General features: G+C 37.2%; 1 protein-coding gene across 1 annotated transcript in view; it reads right to left on the bottom strand.

Moving 5' to 3' along the window:
- Positions 1 to 19,803, bottom strand: part of LOC106950537 (rho GTPase-activating protein 26-like) — an 85,290-nt gene that overhangs the window by 43,638 nt on the left and 21,849 nt on the right. Inside the window, exons 2-4 of the mRNA XM_015037461.1 lie at positions 4,280 to 4,375; positions 2,195 to 2,256; positions 1,666 to 1,737 (exon numbers count right to left, since the gene is read on the bottom strand). Of these exons, the coding sequence (XP_014892947.1) occupies positions 1,666 to 1,737; positions 2,195 to 2,256; positions 4,280 to 4,375 (230 nt within the window). The remainder of the gene's footprint in view (positions 1 to 1,665; positions 1,738 to 2,194; positions 2,257 to 4,279; positions 4,376 to 19,803) is intronic.

A 19,803-nucleotide genomic window follows, 5' to 3' on the forward strand; every position in this document is an offset into this window, starting at 1 on the left:
TTGTGAAAAAAATTTGATGTTTTTCCCCTTTGTTTTGAAAAAAAAGAAGGAGAAAAGCTTTTTTTTTTTTTTTTTTTTTTTTTTTTTTTTCCTGGAAAAAACACTCAAGTTTGGTTACAATCTACCAAAATGTGCTATGGTTTGATGAAAACCAACAAGAACTTTTGTGCCACAGTGCCAAACGTTGTGTTTGGCACAAAAGCAACATGTGCTTCACCATGAAACACCAAACCCACTCTGAAGCACAGTGGAGAAAGCATCATGCTCTGGGATTCTCAGTGTGGATAAGAGCTGCCCTCATGATCTCAGAGATTTAGAGAAATTAGTTGAGATGGATAAACATTACCATGACAAACTGAAACATTCTGGGGAAACTCCTACACAAAAAGACTGAAAGCTAAAAGAAGAAAAATAAGTGAAAAGGTGCAAAATTTTAACATACCACACTAAATTAAAGCACTTTGAAATAACCACAGTTGAAACAAAGAGCCACACATAGGTGCAAGTTATTTATAACACACATTAAAAGCAGGAAGTGAAGAAGATTGTCTCATGTGCAGGGATAGGTTATCAGTAATTTACACCCAACATATTTGTTTGTGCTCATTGTTGATTCTCAACGTATTTACTTAATTCAAGCATTGTTAAAAGAGAACAAAGAGTGGCATCATATTACCAGCAGCACATCCTGTACAAATGCTGGTTTGAGTTTTCACTAATATTTTCATGACCCTCAAATTCATCTGGGAATAATGTTAGGATGTACAACTAGAGCTGTGCCTTCACCTCACATTTGTTTCTTCAGCGGTAGGTCAAACTGCATCAAACAAAGACTTTACCAGTTCGCTTAGTGCTTAACTAGGATTATCATTGTGACCTAGAGACTGTACATCCGATCACTGTGCCATGATCAGACAATGACTGAAAACAAAGGGAATGGTCAACAGTGGACTACGAACAATGTTTTATGGAAATCTGTGCCGTTGCTTATTTAGGTCCTCCAGCTACTAACTGCATGGATCAAGCTTACCATGACCTAATAAAGGAAGATTATAATCTGTCATATTTACTACACAGAGAAAGGGTAATACTAAAAATGTGTTGAATCTGAAAAAAGCTCCTGTTTGGGGATTGTTTTTACAACCCTGATCTATTCTTGGGTCTGGAGCTACCAACACTGTATTTTGGTTCATACTCATCATATTTTAAATCAAATTAAAGATGCCTGCTTGAAATATAAGATTTGTTTTCCCTTTACAATGGGATTAATGGTGAGGCAGAGGCAGCAGTGGATCCACGTCTGTCTGAACAGTTCTCAGATATTGTCCAAGTTCTACCAAAAGTAGTATGTAAGACCTATGTCAGTTCTTACTGCAGTTTTTTTATAAGCAAGTTTTATTCCCATCTTCCTTTACCCTTTCAAGCACAAGCAGGAAACATTTTAAATATTTTTCTGTAAATATGAGAGCTATGTGAGATTTATTTTAAAAAGCATTCAACCTCTATCAAGGTTTTGTGTGTTGTCCAACCGCTACCAGAGCAACAAAAAAAAAGGTTTATTGATCAATGTTTCACTGGCAGTGTGACACATCAATACTCATTCACAGCTCATGTATGTCCATTTCTGGGACTGGTCCTGTGATAGTACACAGTTGCTCCTCTTACCTTGGCTGCACTGATCTGCTCTTTCCTAAACCTTTCCAGTGGAATAATCAACACATCGTTGGCGTTTTCGATCTACAGAAGGATGTACACACACACAGACATGTTTCTCATTTCAGCGGCAGTATATCTTATGGCATGTGTGATATGAACTTAATTAATAACTATCAAACTAGAGCTGTTCAAGTTCAAAGAACATTAACAAAATCTAGCAAAGAGACAAATTATTTAATGCAAAATATCACAAGATACTATTGATGGGTTTCTTAAAGATTTTATATCATCAAATCCTTATTTAAACGTGAAAATAAATTCCAGAATCGTTCTTACTTTTCCAGACTATGCTGAAATTTTGAGTAGTAGATAAAGATCACAGAGGCCAAAACTTACTTGTAAATTTGAATATGGTACGACATAAGGAAGAATGGTCTTCATGTTTTGACCAAAGATTTTCTTATGTCAAATAAAGGAAAAAAGCAAAACAGAAATATCCTAATATGTATTAAAAGTAATCGATGCTTTAGTCACTTACCATCCTTGTCCTTTCATCCTCCAGGTTTTGTAGGACAGCTGCAAACTCCTGAAGTGACTTGGCTGAGAAAAGTCACGTTGGTAAAAGCAACAAATTAGACAGATGAAAACAATAAACAAAACAAGAAGGGGTCTTACTTTGAAACAAAACTTTAATTCAATCCAGTTCAGATTATTTTTTAATATAAGTACAGGCAAATGCCAACAGGTGGGTTTGAATGGAATTCAGAAAACTCTGTAAACTCATTTTGACACAGTCAAGAAATTAACTGGGAATGAAATCCCTCTTCAGAGGGTTTGTCTGATGTTTTCACAGTGAACACAGTTTCCCGGATCACTGGCAAGCGAGACACTCCTACATTGTTTGGGTCAGAGTTTCCACTTGAGTTGCCTCTGCCTGTCTGACACTTCAGGCGCATATACTAACACAGACACACTTCAGCTCACACTGAGCACGTGCAGAAAGGGGGAGTACTTGTGAAAATGACAGCTTCCACAGGAATCACAATCACTACTGCTGTACAGTCAGATTTTACAAATATTGTATCCAGTCATGTAGAATTATATCTTAATTTAACCTGTTTCTTAATATGCATCACCTTGCAGCAGCAGACTCTGTAGCAGGGAGAATATCAGTTCTGACATGTCTATGAATACTCCACACAAACAACAGTTCAGCCCAGTTGAGTATCAAGCTGTTCAGGAAAGATAGCTGGGGACAGTTAAACAACAGTAGTGGGTGGGACAGAGCGAAGCCCGGAGCCGCGGCCTGCACAGACAGAGCCGGGCAGTCATGAGAGGGGTGTGGCGCCGGCACTCCTACTGACACAGCAGGATGTTTGAACAGAAATTGTCCAGATGAGTACTGGGAATTAATAGTTTTATTCTAGAGCACAACACTGATATCAGGCTAACCCTGTTAGCTTTAGGTCTGCAACTCTTAAAAAGTGACTTATTTCTTTGTTTCTCCGTTGAATACATTTGTGTCTGAGGCTTTAGCAATTAAAAACAAAAGATAGATCAAAGTTTGATTTGCACTTTCTTGGATTAAAATATATAACTTTTGAAATCTTTTAAGTCTGCAGAGGAAATGTCAAGTTGAAAAATATTAAGCAATGCTGCATTTGCTATTCCTCTGAAATGGTAAGGAAGAACAGATGTGAATCTCACTTGACTTCAGATAGACAGTAAATATCATAATAAACCGCACCAATAGTTTGTTTTGTGATTCATACCCTTTTAGTTTCTTGGTAATCCCTTTGTCAGTAAATGTAGCTCTGAAATAACTTATTATGACACAATAAAAACAAACTGCTACCAGATAACTGTCACAGCATAACTAAAAATTCAAAACTGAAATAAAACTCAGGAATGGAGCAAAGCTCTGAGTTTATGAAACCAATATGTGAAAAGGAGAGTCTGACATGAGAGCCAGTGTGCATTCAGTAGCCCTCAGCCAGACCATGAAAGCAAAAATGCAAAAAGAAGAGGTATTTCTGTGTGCTTTTTGAGAATTTGCCCTGTGTTGTATTTTTCAATTAAAAACTAAAACGGAAGGTACAGTGCTATGAAAAAGTATCTGACTTTTTGCAGATTGCTTTTAGGTGTAAGGGGCAGTTCATTTGTTCTGATCCAAACTCGTTTGGTTTGGATCAGGTTTTACTCTTAATGGGTGAAATTTCAAAGAGTTAAATGAGTGAAGAACTCAAAAACTTAGTAAATCTATAATACTATTTTATGGCTCAATAATTTGCATCTATTTTAAAAGATGAATTCCTAAGATAAATGAGGAGACTTAAAGTAAAGATGCTGAAATCCTTTTGAATAGTGGTCAAAATGTACCACAGACTGTCACATCATGATAACTTTTGTTTTGTTTAAATGTTTACTATAGACAAAGTTTAATCCCAAAGTACATCAGGGATTCTGAAAACATCTTTGCAGATGAAAAGTAAAAAATATATGAGGAGGCTTTTAAAAATATCTGACACGCCTGCTCTCTTCTACACTGCATTGTCATGAATCCATTCACAGGCATTCTTTTTCTGACACACCGATTTCTAGGGTAACATTTCAACACACTCACCAATGCATATCTCGTCATCTGTCTCAGCATCACCAATACACTGGAATTTGAAGTCATTGAGAGAGTCTGCAAACTTCCTCTTTGCTGTTGACAAACCTGACGGAACAGAAAAATAAGAAGAGTCATGTTAACTGAGGCACATTATAAATAATATGCATTTCTAAATGAAATTCACCTTAAACTGTGAATGTGGATGTAATCGGTTGCATAGACTCATGAAAGGCATTGCATGTTTGTGTAAATTTTGCCTTAAAATATGTTAGATACCTGCCTTCTATTGCAGTTTCTTAGAATAAGTAACCTATCTTATGTTATGACATCTCTTGTTTATCTGCACATATGTTCGTGCTGCAAAGGTTCAAAAAGTTCTATTAACCTTAAGTCACATTAGCCACATAAGGCAGTAAAAGTCCTTCAACAGTTGCAAGTGAATCCAAATAAAACATAAGGCACTAAAAGCGCCAAGGAGATAGACACTCGCAGCAAGTTTGGCTCTCTTGCATTATAACTCACGGGCAGATTTGGCTTCACTACAGCATTTCCTGTTGCTGGGCTGGCTGAGGTCAGCCGCACACACAGGCTCAGAGTGAAATAGGGGCAGGATAATGAGGAAGGCACAAACGGAGACACATTATTCATACGTTTCTTAGAAACCACACGTTGTGGGGGAGACTCACCGAAACCAGGGTCTCGCATGCAATCCTGACTAAAGGAATCAAGGCGCTCAAGTAGACTTAAAATAATGATCGTTTTATATGGCTGGTTTGGGGATAATATCTGGTCTTGTGTTCTGGTGGTCAAAGAAGAAAGAGAAAGACTTAAAGGGGTAACATTATGATGTGGTAAAACTCAGCAGGGAAGTCCTACTTTTTAAGGAGCAGGACATATTCAGAACGAAAGTACCGTTTGAAATCCAATGATAGTTTAGAAAACAACGATAGGATTTGACAAAAATGACAGAAATGGACAAACCATGTCTCTTACAGAAACATGTGGGAGTCATGGGAAGGACAGTGAGTGTAAAGAAGACAGACAGTAGTTGGCTTTGCTCGTGTACATGCTGCAGGATCGGTGCAGTTTGCCAGTCAGAAATGAATCCCAGGCCTCTCGAGTCCTGATGGAACTGCCAGAGAATTAGACATGCTGCTGGCACACACTGACGTACATCATTTTCTCTCTTAAGACTGACACAATGAATCACTGTAGGATGTCACCAAGCAATGAGCCAGAGTTGCTTTACCTCATTAAAAGTATCCAAAGAATGATGAAGCTGAAGCCAAAGTCTGAATTTGAAAGATAAGAACTTTAAATACCAAAAATCTGCTAGTACTAACAGTTTAGTAGTCTCAGATTGGAACCAAACACTGTAAACAGTAGAGGTGTGTAGCATCTAATACACATTTAATTAATTGAATTACTGTAACATGTTTAATTGATTATTGTTTCTGATGGCCACCAGAGGGCAATTCTTGTATTCCAATAAAAATGGCTGTGTTCCCCCATTACCTCTGTGAATAGTTTTCTAAAAATGTGCACTGCAAATGGCTCACTTTTAGTTACCTTCCGTGCAGCATCAGGTTCAGTTAAATCTCAGGGGAAAAAGCCAAAAAAACAGAGTTTATTCTTAAGACCAGGGTTACTGTGATCTCTTTTAACTTTTGCATTTTTTAAAACTTGAATCTTTCTGGGCAATAGGGTACTTGCCTGTGACCATTATTTACCCTCCTTTATTCCCACTCAGGATAAAACAATTTACTCAGACAGAAGTTGACCTCATAAATGACCCTGGTAGGGCAAAGGTACTTTCATATCAACCTCAACCTTGATGGGTGGAGCTTATCATCTAAATTAGCTCTTCTGATAGTGCCAGTATTTTATTTCACCACCTTACTTTAAATCCTATTGTAAGGACCTTTTTAATATGTTTTTCCATTTGGCTACCTGCAGACAAATCCACAACTTTAACGCTTAGGCTAATTCACACAGGAGATCTTGATGCTAAACTCCATTTTCTTTTTTTTCTTTTGCTGAAATCCAAATTTTTTTGTAGTTGTTAAGATGACATGATCAGAATCAAACTTCTGTGTGAACGTCAACCCACATGCACAGACAGGGTCGCAACTACATATTATTCAGGTGGATGTGAAAACATAAATTGGCGCTTCTCCCCCGAAGGAAGGTTGAAGGAGCGTAGAAAACATACGCTCGCTCTACCCCACCCCTCGAGACGAAGACATGTGAAAAGTAAGACTCGCTACATTTACCCCGTTATGTGCGCGAGGCGAAGGAGCATAAGGGCGCGCTGAAGTGTATGCGAAGACATCATTGGCACGCCGCCCCCTCCAGAAGGGGTTTTGACGCCCCCTCTGGTGCAGCGCGCCTATGCGTTGCATGCTCTGCATACCCACTTTTTGCGCCACTGTGCTCAGATGAAGTACAAGCACCATATTGCTTTTGATAAAACTTCAATGGCAGAAGTAATTACAACACAGTTTTGATTTAAAGGGCAAATCTTTACTCAATCAAACCGACTTTTCGTCCGTATCAAGTTCTTTCAGAACCATTAAACATTGGAAAGCATGGCTGCAATGTGAACTTCCATTATATAACAGCATGTAAACAAAGTTTTCTATCACACATTTTTCACTAACCTTTTATTTGCTCTGTTTAAACAATGACACAATGTTTGCAGCATGGGTGGCCTCAGAGAATGAAAGCCGGCTCTGCCAGCAATGACGTCTCGTATTTTTGTGCATTGCGAGAACGCCATCACTCATTTAACACATACCCTTACTTCATTCTGTTCTTTCTGGTTTCTCCTTCCTACCACTGACAGTTCCCCTCTGCACCTTGCAAGAACAGCGAAACTCATTATTTTTTTCTTCTGTGGCTCTAGCCTTTGCTTCTCCAAGTGGTCCCTCTCATAAACTAACCACAAACCAATGATTAAGACAACAGAAGCTTTCAGAAGAGTAAACTCTCATCCCAGAATTCACTTTGCGGTAAGGGCCAGCACATTCTATGCTCAAAACAAAGTCAAATATAATTTATTAACTTTAAGGTGATTGTCCAACATGCATAAAGTACAGCAGACTAATTAGTCTCACAATGGTTTGAAAATGTGCAAGTATACAAGTACTAAATCGTCTCATGTTATCAAGCCAGTAAATGTTCACACCTCAGCAAATACTGAAGGTGCTTCAGTATTTATAAAACTACTGTTTACACAAAACGATTGACTAATGAGTAATGGACAGATACTTATAGGAACCCTGAATGAGAGATCAAATAAATCACCCAACCACTGGAGAGCTGTACCAAAGAGAGTTGATTTAGCGTCTGTACGTCTCCAAAACAACCATTAGACTCATTCTATGCACCAACCGGTTGTTTGACTAGCATCACAAATGTAAACATAGAGTTTGCTAAACATGGCAAGGACTGTTTTTAGTTAAATAAGACTAAGACGGAGGTTCCCTACTACAAACATTCTGGGTGGGTTTGGCATTAAACAAAGGATAATTATTTAGAAATGCACCTCATACCAGTGCTGAACCGTGAATAGGCGGAGGTTCACTGTACAGGCAGTGCTGACACATTTGAACCCACATGTCCGTGAGTGTTCTATCAGTACTGACACACACACACACACACACACACAAACACACACACACACACACACACACACACGTGCACACACACACAGAAACAAATCATAGCTCTGAGATCATTCAAACTAAACTTGCAAATCAAAACCATATTGTTGGCCAACACATTTCTCTAAAATATGTCCAACATAAGTGGATTCCAATAAAATAAGGCAATGTAGCAACAAGTACATTGTCCAGAGAGGCTGTTGTGTAGGAGAAGGTCAATAACAAAACAGTAAAGCCTTCACATTTATGAAATCTATTCTAAAGTGGTGAGTCACATGTTCCTGTTTAGCAGATAGTTAAACGATGGCAACAATAAGCAGATAAAAGACCAAACTTAGCGAGGCGTACAGTATAAATGACTTTTAGGTTTGTCAGTGTTTAATGGGAAATCTGCTTTTTTCTATGACTCCAAGTAAAGCAATCTTAGTTTGCATTTAGTCATGATTATACAAAACCATTTTCACATATTTGTTTTGAACAGAAACTTTTCTTTAATAAATTAAATCTGCATTTGGAAGTTACCTTTTTGGATTTATTTAGGTTATCTTTGGCCAATATTAAATGATGATCCATTTCTCAGTAATGATTATGGCTAACTTTACACGGGACTGCTGTGTATAAACTGCCAGTATTTTCAGGCGTTGATTGGGAAAAGCTTCACATTTAGATGGCATCATCAAGATGCCTTGAGTCAGCTATAGTTGTCATGCCAGGCCACTAGATGGCACTGTGATTTTAACATCATCAAATGCACATGTGCTTTTGACCCTTAACTTTCAAACAGTACCTTATCTCCGTCTCCCATGAACAAGGTTTTCGTGTAACACATATTCCTTATCAACAACACAGCACAATTGTTGTCATCTGCTTGTGCAAGAGTAGACTAAACCCTCTAGCTGTGCATTCTGTGCATGTGCGCTTTCACACCTGCAGACTATTTCACACCTCTGAGGGGGTGTTTCAATACAGGGAAGTTTCAATCACACCTGATTTCAAAAGGTGCCACTAGGAGAGACTGTGGTCATTGGTGTCATGAAGGCGAGCGGCTGGACTGCAACAAAAATCTTAGTTTAGCTGAAGAGTGGCTCTTTGTAAATGGGCCTATATAATGATTAAGTGATGATCCAAAGTGTGATTAAAAGAAAGATGGAAGCAAACAAAATAAATCTATTATAATGTCAAAAACAAATACTTTCTCCCCAAAAAGCAAAAACAGAAGAAATGTGGAGATACTTTTTCACATTACTTTATTTCATGTAAAAAAAACATCAAACAGAGTTAAATTAAATTTTTTTTTTTGCTTCTGCAGCATTCAATCATTGCTACGGCTGATTTATTACTAGACCTATTGTTAATGTGACAAAAATTATCCAGGGTAGGGAAATATGTGAAATATTTATAATATGCTATTTCAGATTTCAAGTTCAAATAAAAACAAGACATTGCTGATTGTACATTATGCATAAACAATGTTCTCTTGTTGTGTTTTTTTTCTCGGGTGTGTGGTTGTGTGTGTGTGTGCAAGCCTGTTAGCCAGTCCAGCCAAGAAGGACAGCAGAGGATGGTGAAATCTAAAAATAGGTGACCCTGTTGACACAGGCCTTGTCCTTTTCCTCTCTTCTATCACTTATAAGAAAGGATTCCTGCCATGCCTCTGTCCTTCATCCCTTACTAAACACACAATGCTGGGAAATGAAGGCAAATTTCTTTTTTTTTTTCTTTTTTTAATAGCGCCTTTTAGCATTACAAATAAAAATTGCTTATTGCTTGTACAATAAGCAAGAGCCCCACAAGAATCCAATCCTGGACTTGATGCAAAGCAAAATAGCTACTGTGCATACTAATACGTTTACCGCAAATCCGTTATCATCACCATATTCACTGTTAGCAAAATTGTAAAAGTTACATTTAAATCCAACATTTATTAGACTTAATTTTCCAGAACTCATGAATTCATCCTTTGCATGCCAATTCTATAAACCACCTGTTGGATTTTTACTGCAAATGCTCGCATCTGATGTTTGCACCGGGTTTGCAGAAAGATTTACAATGACAGATGTGAAAGAGGGAAGCGAGGTAAATGTGGATATATCTCAACAGATAAAAAAATAATGAGAAATTTTTATCAGTATCAGTACTGTAATCACTTTGCTTTCATTTAAATGAAATCCTATGTACCGTAAATCCGTAATCCTTTCTTCTCTAAACTGAATCCTCTACCAATATGAACAATAAGTGAGGATCTGTTGAATCACAATTCAAGGGCAAGTTATTTCAGAATATAAAAGTCAGAGATTAGAATTGGCAGAGAATTTTGTAATAGGTGCATTTTTACAATTTGTGCTTTGACAAATCAACTTTTTACAGAGATTTGTCACTTTCAAACCAAAAGTGTTTTTGTCAAGTGAGAAATTGGGTGAGAATAATTCTTTGAACTGTAACATTTGACTCATGCTCAGTTCGTAGTTTAACAATGACATCTGCATACCAGAGACCACTGATGGAATGTGACGTCTTGCACAGCAAAACACACACATAACACTGTCAGCTACACAAAAGGCATGTGCAATTAACAACAACCATGCAGCGACACAACGGGTCGTTGTGTGTGTGTTGTCCGCTCAAACCCACAAATACACAATCAAAAGAATGGGCTAGTGTGATATCAACAGGATATCCAGTGGTAGCCTGAACTCTGCTGTAGCTTTGTTCCACACACATGCGAATAAAAACCTCATTCATCAACTGGTACAAGCTCACACAATATTCATCGGCAGAGACAAAAGAAAGATTTTAGTCCCCTCATTTTATTCTTTGTATGACCTAGCAACCAAGCAAAGACTAGAATTTACTGACTTAATTAAAGGGCGAAACATTGCAAGTCACACTGCAGCTTACAACAAGTAGGATTTGTCTTGATAAACACTGAAATGTAGCAGAGATTATATAAAGAAGTTTAAATATTACTTAGTGGCTCTTATTGTTTCTAAAAGCGTATACATTTTTTTAATAGTGTTTACCCCATGTGGCTTCAAAGCAAAGCTAGCTCCACTAGCTGTGACTCTTGCTGCAGCATGTTTCAGTTAGCATTATAATTTAGAAAACAATATTTTATGCTGAAGACAGCTCACAGATTTGGCAGAATTCTAGCAGATTAAACCAATTTTCTAAGATGTTATAAAAAAAAAAAACCTGTGTAGTTCAAACTTTTTCTCAAATTATTCAAAGACTTGAGAAACAAAGTTTAATTTACTACAGCAACTTTTGCATAAAAACAAAAGAAGTCAAGTGTCATTTGGCATGGAATTTGCATGACATCCAGGTTGAGGTTCAAAAACATGAGAGTTGGGTTAACTGGTCTCTCTTAATTGCCTTTTGGTCTAAGTGTGTGTGTGTGTGTGTGTGTGTGTGTGTGTGTGTGTGTGTGTGTGTGTGTGTGTGTGTGTGTGTGCGTGTGTGCGTGTATGCGTGTGCATGGTCTTGCGTGTCTCTGTGTTGCCCTGTGATGGACTGACAGTGTACCCTGCCTCTTGCCGTGGATGAATCAGTGTGTTCCACAATTATTGGCATTCATGCAGTTAATAAATGTTTTCTAATTGGACAGTCCTTTGTCTTTTCATTCACAAGGTGAAGGAAAAAATACATTTTTGGGGGCAGCTGACCATTTCCAGTCAGTTTTACAGCAAGAAATGAAACATTTCCGCTTTACCTGAATGGCATGCTGTATTATCTTTCCCATCTTGAAGAGTGATAAAAGGAAAAGGTTATGTCACATCACATGTCAACTTTGTATTAAAAGTGCCATAATTTACCGAATGACACTTTATGACAACAGTCATAAATATTCATGAAGGCTTGTTCATGTTCATGACAGGTGTTATGTCATGTTTATGACAGTGTCATGACAGTCTTATTCACCCCCCTTCAAATAAAGTGTTACTGTTTTTTTGTATATGTGTCATTGCTTGTAGACTGTGATGAATTTGAGAACAGAAGAGCTGTTGCTAGTATCAGGAAGTATTAAAAGTCAAAAGGAAAGAAGAAAACTCAAAGGTCAAAACTGTTCAATGACAAAATCTTAACCTGATCCGATGAACACTAACAACCTCATTTTGTAACTTGCTTAGTTTTACATTGATCCAATCAAAGAAGCATCATTTTTACCACTAATTCTAGGATGGAAACTAAGCAGTGTTGAAATGTTAATTTGTTTAAACTCCTGCCAAATCCCAGTTCATCTGACAGCAACTAAATCTTTCTGAGCCCACTCTGCTGGCTTTCTTGTAATACAAACGTTAACGGTTTGGATTACTTGCAGTACTCATGTTGTGGGGACATAAATCTGTTAACATTTACTGGGCTTTGTGGCCTTGTCCCTTCTTGGGACCAAATCACGGCTTGAACACACATAAATGATTAAGTTTTTGTTATGAAAGCTTGAGAAAAGGTTAACATGAGGATAAACATACAGTTAGTAATTATTGTTGGGGTTAAATCGAAGAAATAAGATATCCATAAGAACCGTGAAAACAAAATGTCACTCATATCACAATGGTTGATATTTGCTGTGGCAACACATCTGACCAGTGTTGTTCCTGTTTCCTTTGAAAAACATGTCCTATGTGTATGCAGGTCACTGCATGTTTAATATAAACCTTGGTGCATGAGCAGTCTGTCCTGTAACACAGCTTACAAGGTCAGTTTGAGACTTAGAAAAAATGAAACATTTCCATCATGGCAGCTATTAGTCATAATGGAAGGGAATGTGTGCAAAAGAAAAAACCTAGGAAGTGGACTAAGCTGCTTTTCAATGTTACCAAGGTGACTGAAGGGTTAAGGGAAGGTAGAGGGCAAAGGATGTCTTTCGTCTGTCCGTTCTGCTCTGTCAGCTTTAAGGAAGCCTAGCTGCATGGGTGAAACACTGACGAGCAACATATTGTTCCTGATCTCCCACATTAATGATTTATGTAGCCATGAAAGAAGAGCCTTGTGTTCAGTAAAGTCTCAGATTCATCATTTTTTCCTGTAATAGCATCCGAAAATACAGCTTATAGATGTATAATATTATCAAATGTACATCACCGGAAAGCTTGTAATAAAGTCATATTTAGTACGTATCAAGCAGCACGTTGCTCAGACGCAAAAATAAAACAAATAATTCCTGCTAAATGACTTCAGCTTACACAAGGACAGTAATAATGAAAAGGTAGTAATTAAAATAAATTACAAGAGTCTTCATTTTAACAAGATAAGAATAAAGAACTGTTATTTTCACAGTTTATGTTTAATTTACAAATAACCTAACAGGAGAGTGTAGACATGGAGGAGAAATGGTTATGGAAAATCAAAACAGCACTGTTTATCCCAAACAGATCGCTAAACATGCTTTCAATAAATGTTGGTGGAAATCTCCTAAAAACAACACTCAGGTTTTCAACACAGAGATTTCTACTCAGATGCAATGAACACGAACAACAAGGTCAACTCACAATCACAGTCAACAGTTAACCATCCATCCAGCTAGCTAACCGACAAAGCAAGTAATTAAGTAAATAACCAATTCATCACCCAGTCATCCTCCTTATTGACCAGTTAACCATTTCAGTAAATCAAATTAAACATTTCATTTCACTAATCAAATAATCAACCAACCATAAGACAATTCAACAAATCTATCAACCAATTACTGAGCTATGACTCAACAATTCAATCACTTAAGCAATCAAATAATCAATAAAACAACAAAAGATTAAATCAATTAATTCATTAACTAACCAATCATTTTAACCAACATTCAACCATTTACTCAAATATCACATAATTCAACCACTCAATCAACCCCTAAGTCATCACCCAATCAATAAATCCCTTATTAACATTTAAGAATAATTCAATTAGTCAACCAGTTAGGTAATTAAACAGCGTGGACGGGTTGCCAGTCCATCACAGGACTCAACCAATTATCGAAACAATAAATCAAAGAACACATTAAACTATTTAAGCCAAAACTGACCAACTCACTAATCAATCAACCAATAAAACTTCCATCCAATCAACGAAGCAATCAATAAATTATATAACCAACCATTCAATCTACCTTTCAACCAGTAAAATCAATCAAAAAAAGAATTTAACCAATCAACCGAGAATCCCTTGAATTAATCAAATAATCAATAAACAGCAGTAAATCACAGTAAATCAACCATTCAACAAAGTAATCAATCGACCAACCTATCGATCACCATATTAACAGGTTATGAGGTAAACAATAAAGTTACCTCAGCAGTGACTGAAATTAAAATGAAGATATAGTAAAAAAAAGAGTGAAGATGAAAAACATTTTATATGGAGTATACGTAAAAAGACAACCTTTAACTAAATGCAGATGCTCGATGCCGTGCAGAGTAGCACGGTGTGATCAGAAACATTTCAAAACTCTGGAAACTACAGTTAGAAAAAATTCATTCGATACACGTCATACAGACACAGACATTCATGAAAAAGCTCCTGCATACTTTGAAATCACACTTCCTGTGGCCACTTGTATAAATACTTGTGCTGGTGGCTAAAGTACAGCCTGAACCCAGCCTTACCAGTCTACTCACCAGGCTTACCCTCCACCACCAGCCAATGTCTCAGTTTTATTTTTAACAAGCATTTCACCATGAAGAGCATGAAGAAAATGAGACACCCTTTATTCTAAATTTAAACAATTAAATTAGACACTGAGTCAGACGGGTTTTTAAAAATTTAAGTACATGGTAGTTGCAACTTTATAGCTATGAATAGCTGTAAAGAATAATCACTTAGAAGAAGTTGATCTTTCTCTTCAAGGCAGGGATAACAGAACCCTTTGTTTGCATTTACAATATAACACTCTTAAAACTTTTGTGTGCTACCAGCATCTCTATAAACACAAAAGAAGGAGGCTTGAGCTGCGCTGCAAGTGGGAGTCATGACAGTAAAACATAAAAACTCACAGAGGACCTACCAGTGCATTCAGAGCCCCACATTTGGAACCACTTAGAAAAAGCAAACATGGGCCAACACATGACACAGCACCAATGGCTGACGAAGCACACCCAGCGCATGCACATGAACACTGGAAACATTCCTTTTGTCGATCTCAGCAGATGGCTTCCAGCACATCTTAATGCAGAGTCTAACGGGACAAGTGTGAATGTGCTAAGGATGTTTCTTTCTTCTTCAATTTACCTGACACAGCCTGTTTGGATCAAATGTCAAATATTTCAAAAGCAGAGCAAGTCCAGTTGCGTTTTAATCAAACACTACAAACAATTCGTCTTTAACGCCAGCCAAACGGCTGATGATTAGGAGGAATCACATGGAAGGAATTTGAAAAAGCAAAAACATGAAATGATCTTAAAGCAATCTTCCATTTCTAACGGCAAGTGCATAATGTGTGGAGTGTTGTTCTCGTCACTGCTTGTTCAGAATTCTTTGCCCTGTAATAGTACCAGGCTCATCAGAATCTGACTGAATGGCATTCAGAGGCCAACAAAGCGGCAAACAATGGCTATATAAAGCAAGGGAACAAAACGACGCTAACAATGACAAACAAAAGCTCAAACTAGAGAGAACTGAAAGTTAGATGGTGAAGTGGGGGCAGGAAAGGCTTTGGAAAACCGGGAGAAGCAAGACAGGAGAAAATCCTAAAGCTGCAGAGAGGAAAAGAGGGAACTGAACTGAGAAACAGCTGCAGGAGATAAAAATTTGATCTGTTACTGCCTGAATTAAGTAGCCAGTGAAATTACAGGTTTGACAACGACATAAGAGAAAAACTGGTAACACTTTATTTGAAGGGGGCTGAATAAGACTGTCATGACACTGTCATAAACATGACATGACACCTGTCATGAACGTGAATAAGCCTTCATGAATATTTATGACTGTTGTCATAAAGTGTCATTCGGTAAATTATGACACTTTTAATACAAAGTTGACATTATTCAAAATGTCTTTATGACAACTTGACATTAACCAAGAAATCATTACTGTTTAAACTTTACCTTTAATAACAAAGTTACCTAATTTTTAAAGTGCAATCATTAATACTTTTATAACAAATTTATATCAGTAATGATTTCTTGGTTAATGTCAAGTTGTCATAACAAAGACATTTTGAATAATGTCAACTTTGTATTAAAAGTGTCATAATTTACTGAATGACGCTTTATGACAACAGTCATAAATATTCATGAAGGCTTATTCATGTTCATGACAGGTGTTTATGACAGTGTCATGTCAGTCTTATTCAACCCCCTTCAAATAAAGTGTTACCGAAAAACTACTAATAATAATATTAATTACCTTTATTTCAAGTAATTATATATACATTATGTGCTTAGCAGGCACTGCTAATGAAGAATCCAAGATGTTTAAGGTAATCAAAGAAGAACAAATACCTCAGACAATAAAACTAAATTGCATGTTCAACCTGTAAGATTAACTGTTCCACTTCTGGGTAAAAATGTGTCGTACAGTTTCTCCTGTTTTAGCTTAATTTCACACAGCATGCTATGCATCTGCTGCTGTATTTCTTGCTGAGTCATCCTCTCTTGTTTCTGATTATCTGGATTCCATATTGAAAGCTTCCAAATTCCATCTTTTGCATTTCTCAGAATTAGTTTGGGAATCAACTTTAAGAAATTGCATGTTAGCATCTCGATGCATTGAAACAGATTTTATCCCTAAAGTATCATGCACTAGATCTCTCCATCTTTGAAAATTAGCCACGATGGATTATATCAAACTCTGTTTTTAAGGTATCAATGGTCAGAAAGACAATGCAGACACTGACTGTACAGACAACAGCTGTGATAGTGCTGCCAAACCACAAATGTATGCAAGAGGCCATCTTGCAAAAGAAGAGTATGCTATTTAAAGGCCTATAAACCACATCCCTTAGAAAAACTGAAAGAAGATGTACACCACTGAACAAAATCTTCCACATAGCAGGTGGAAGGAAACAAAGTTAAAGGTAGGTTGGGATGTCAGAGATGACAGCTCTTCTTTCAAAAAGTGTGAATTATTTTGTAATTTTTAGTGGCCACAATTAGTCAATTCAGCCTAAGGGTGAGGAAAGGAGCTTTTTTCACATAATGCAGGGTGAATTTTATGAAGTGGTTTTCATTCATAATGATTAATAAAAAATATTGACAATGTTCATGAAGCAGCTTGGCCTCTTTTTCTTTTGTTAATTCGGCACCAGTAAAATATTTCAAATAAGATACTAATATTTTTCAAAAATGGTAAACCCAAACCTATTTTATATTACATACTTTATACTGTACACTTTTAAAACTGGTATAGTTTCCTCCTGTCATGATCGTGTTTCTGTGTATTTATTTTTGAGTTTTCTGTGTTCAGTTCTGTCCTGTGAGTCTGTCTGGTCTTCCCCGTTGATTGTTCCCAGGTGTGTCTCGTTCTCTTGATTACCCTCCCAGTGTATTTAGTCCCACCTGTTGTCTGTGTTCCTGGTCGGGTCCTTGTGTAACGTACGTCCATGTTGTCTTTATTAGTCTGCCCCCACAGTTGAACTGTGAAGGCCTGTGCTGGCATTAGCTCATCGTGTCGGTCTTTGTTGTCATTGCTACCGGTATTTAGCTGCGTGCTAATGTCTGTGCCATGCCGCCTGTTTTTGGACTGTTTGAGCATCTTCACCATTAAATCCTTCATCATCTTGATCACAACCTGGGTCTCTGCATCTCTCTTCACCACCTCAACCCCACCTTATGACACCTCCATCTAAATTGTTTTTATGGATTAAACTAAAAGTTTAATATGCATGTCAATAATTACAGCTGCACAATCTAAAGAAAAAGCATCACTACTGCAATATCGGCATGTGTAATATCAATATCTTGAAATGCCTTTTAATTTTAAATGACTCAGATTGGTATTTGGGACAAAACAGCCTGACAGGGACGATAAGCCAAAAGGTCCAAAGGTTGAATTATGTGATGGAGTCTAATATTTATAGGTTCTCCGTCTTGCTGTGGGAGGAAAAAGGGACCACTGTACATCACTGAGGTTTTCACAATGTGCCGCCTCTTGTGCCAGGTCACATAGTTGTCGTATCCTGGCAACATGGACAAAGGCCACAACAAAGTGTAGAAAGTTTAGCTTGTCTGTGGCTGTGTTTTAGTATTACATATGTATTTTTTTTTCCTTCCTCTGTCATTTATATTTATCACCCTTTATCTCTTTCTCGTGTTTCCTGTCAGTCTCCTTCAGTCGTTATGCTCTGTCACTCTCTTTTCTCTGAAGCTTTCTCTAACCGCCAGTCAACCTCTTTCTCCCACTCTCATTTTGGCACTGCCACGCCTGTTGCTGACACAGCGAACAGAGACAAACAGGGAGGCTTTCCTCTCTCTGTGTTTAAAAAAAGAGAGCACTTGTGGAGTGAAATCATCCTGCAGACCGCCTGCTGCCACTGGAAAAATCCACACCAGGAATTTGGGACGATCTGACTTGGAATCCATGCGGGGAGCCAGAAAATGCCCTGCTCTGGGTAAAACTGACCCCAAAAATTGAAGGAAAACACCAAGTGCACTGCCAATTTTAAAACATTCTTGTAAAATGAGGAAAACACAGACTCCACAAGGATACAAGTGTCACCAGTTCTTGCCCGGAAGTTTTTTTTTCTGCTGGAAAACTTGGAAAACTTCAAAGATAGTTTATGCTGCATGCAGATATCACAATAAAGATTTTATATGGATTTGTAACAAAATATGAAAATGTTTACAGTTAAGTGAACTACTCCCCTAGTTTCATACCGTTTCTTAGCTGACAAACAAATAAACAGTTAAAGTTTTTCTTACTGTCAACTAGGGCAGGACAATAAATCGGAAACAACATATATATTGTGACAGACACACAATTAATATCAATAGATAATACATCTGATAGAATATAAATATTAAATATATAAATAATACTAGCTGAACTCCAATCCAGAACCACACTGCATTCTGGGAGATGTAGGCTAGGGAAAAGCTTTAGCTTCTCAACCTTTCAATGAGCTAAGTGAGTTTGGTGGCATCAACTAACTGACTCGCTCTTTGGTTACCTTGCAACAACCTGTTGAGTAACTTACAGTTTCATGTTTTGCCAATGAACAATGTAGCTTTCCAGCATCAATGTGGAAAAAAAAAAAAGTGTATATTTTGTGTTTATAAAAGGGTAAATGACAGACTGTCGTGTAAACCTTGATGACTCAGATTTATACAGGTAATTTACTACACTAATTAACCCATTAATTAGGTAAAAGATTACTTGTTTGTTTCTATTTCTGCTACATTTCAACATTGCTTAGCAGAGAATCTTAAAAATAAATCACCTGGTGATCCCAGTTTAATGATTTTAACTTGCATTGTAATCGTTGCAGAGTAAATAAGACTCAAAGGTAGTAGATATTTTAAGTGTAAGTGAGGTGTGGAAAGATAAAGTCTTGCTAAAAAGTAATGCTAGACATTCTAACTATTATTATATGACGTAAAATAAATTCTAGTCTGTTTTAGGAGGCGAGATCTTTGGTAAAAAACTGAATGAAATAATGTGTCAAAAAGGATCCAAATATTAAGAATCTCTTCAAATTGGTACTGGTAAATCTAAGCCTAATGAAAAGAGATTGGAAACATGCTAAACAAAATCTGGTCAGTTCAATGCTACACTGAAATTCCTTCTGGTTTGCTATAGAAGCCAAACAACCTGAAGACACATTTTTAGAAAAACGATTCAGTCCTCCAGCATCTCGTCTAATGGCCTAACCTGATGTGACACCCATGATCTATTAGCAGCACAGGCATCCGCTTCAAAACAGGAAATGAACCATAATATACAGCC

Source organism: Poecilia latipinna, unplaced genomic scaffold (assembly GCF_001443285.1).
Source record: "Poecilia latipinna isolate Pla-1442-1.1 unplaced genomic scaffold, P_latipinna-1.0 Scaffold406, whole genome shotgun sequence".
Classification (NCBI taxonomy): Eukaryota; Metazoa; Chordata; class Actinopteri; order Cyprinodontiformes; family Poeciliidae; genus Poecilia; species Poecilia latipinna.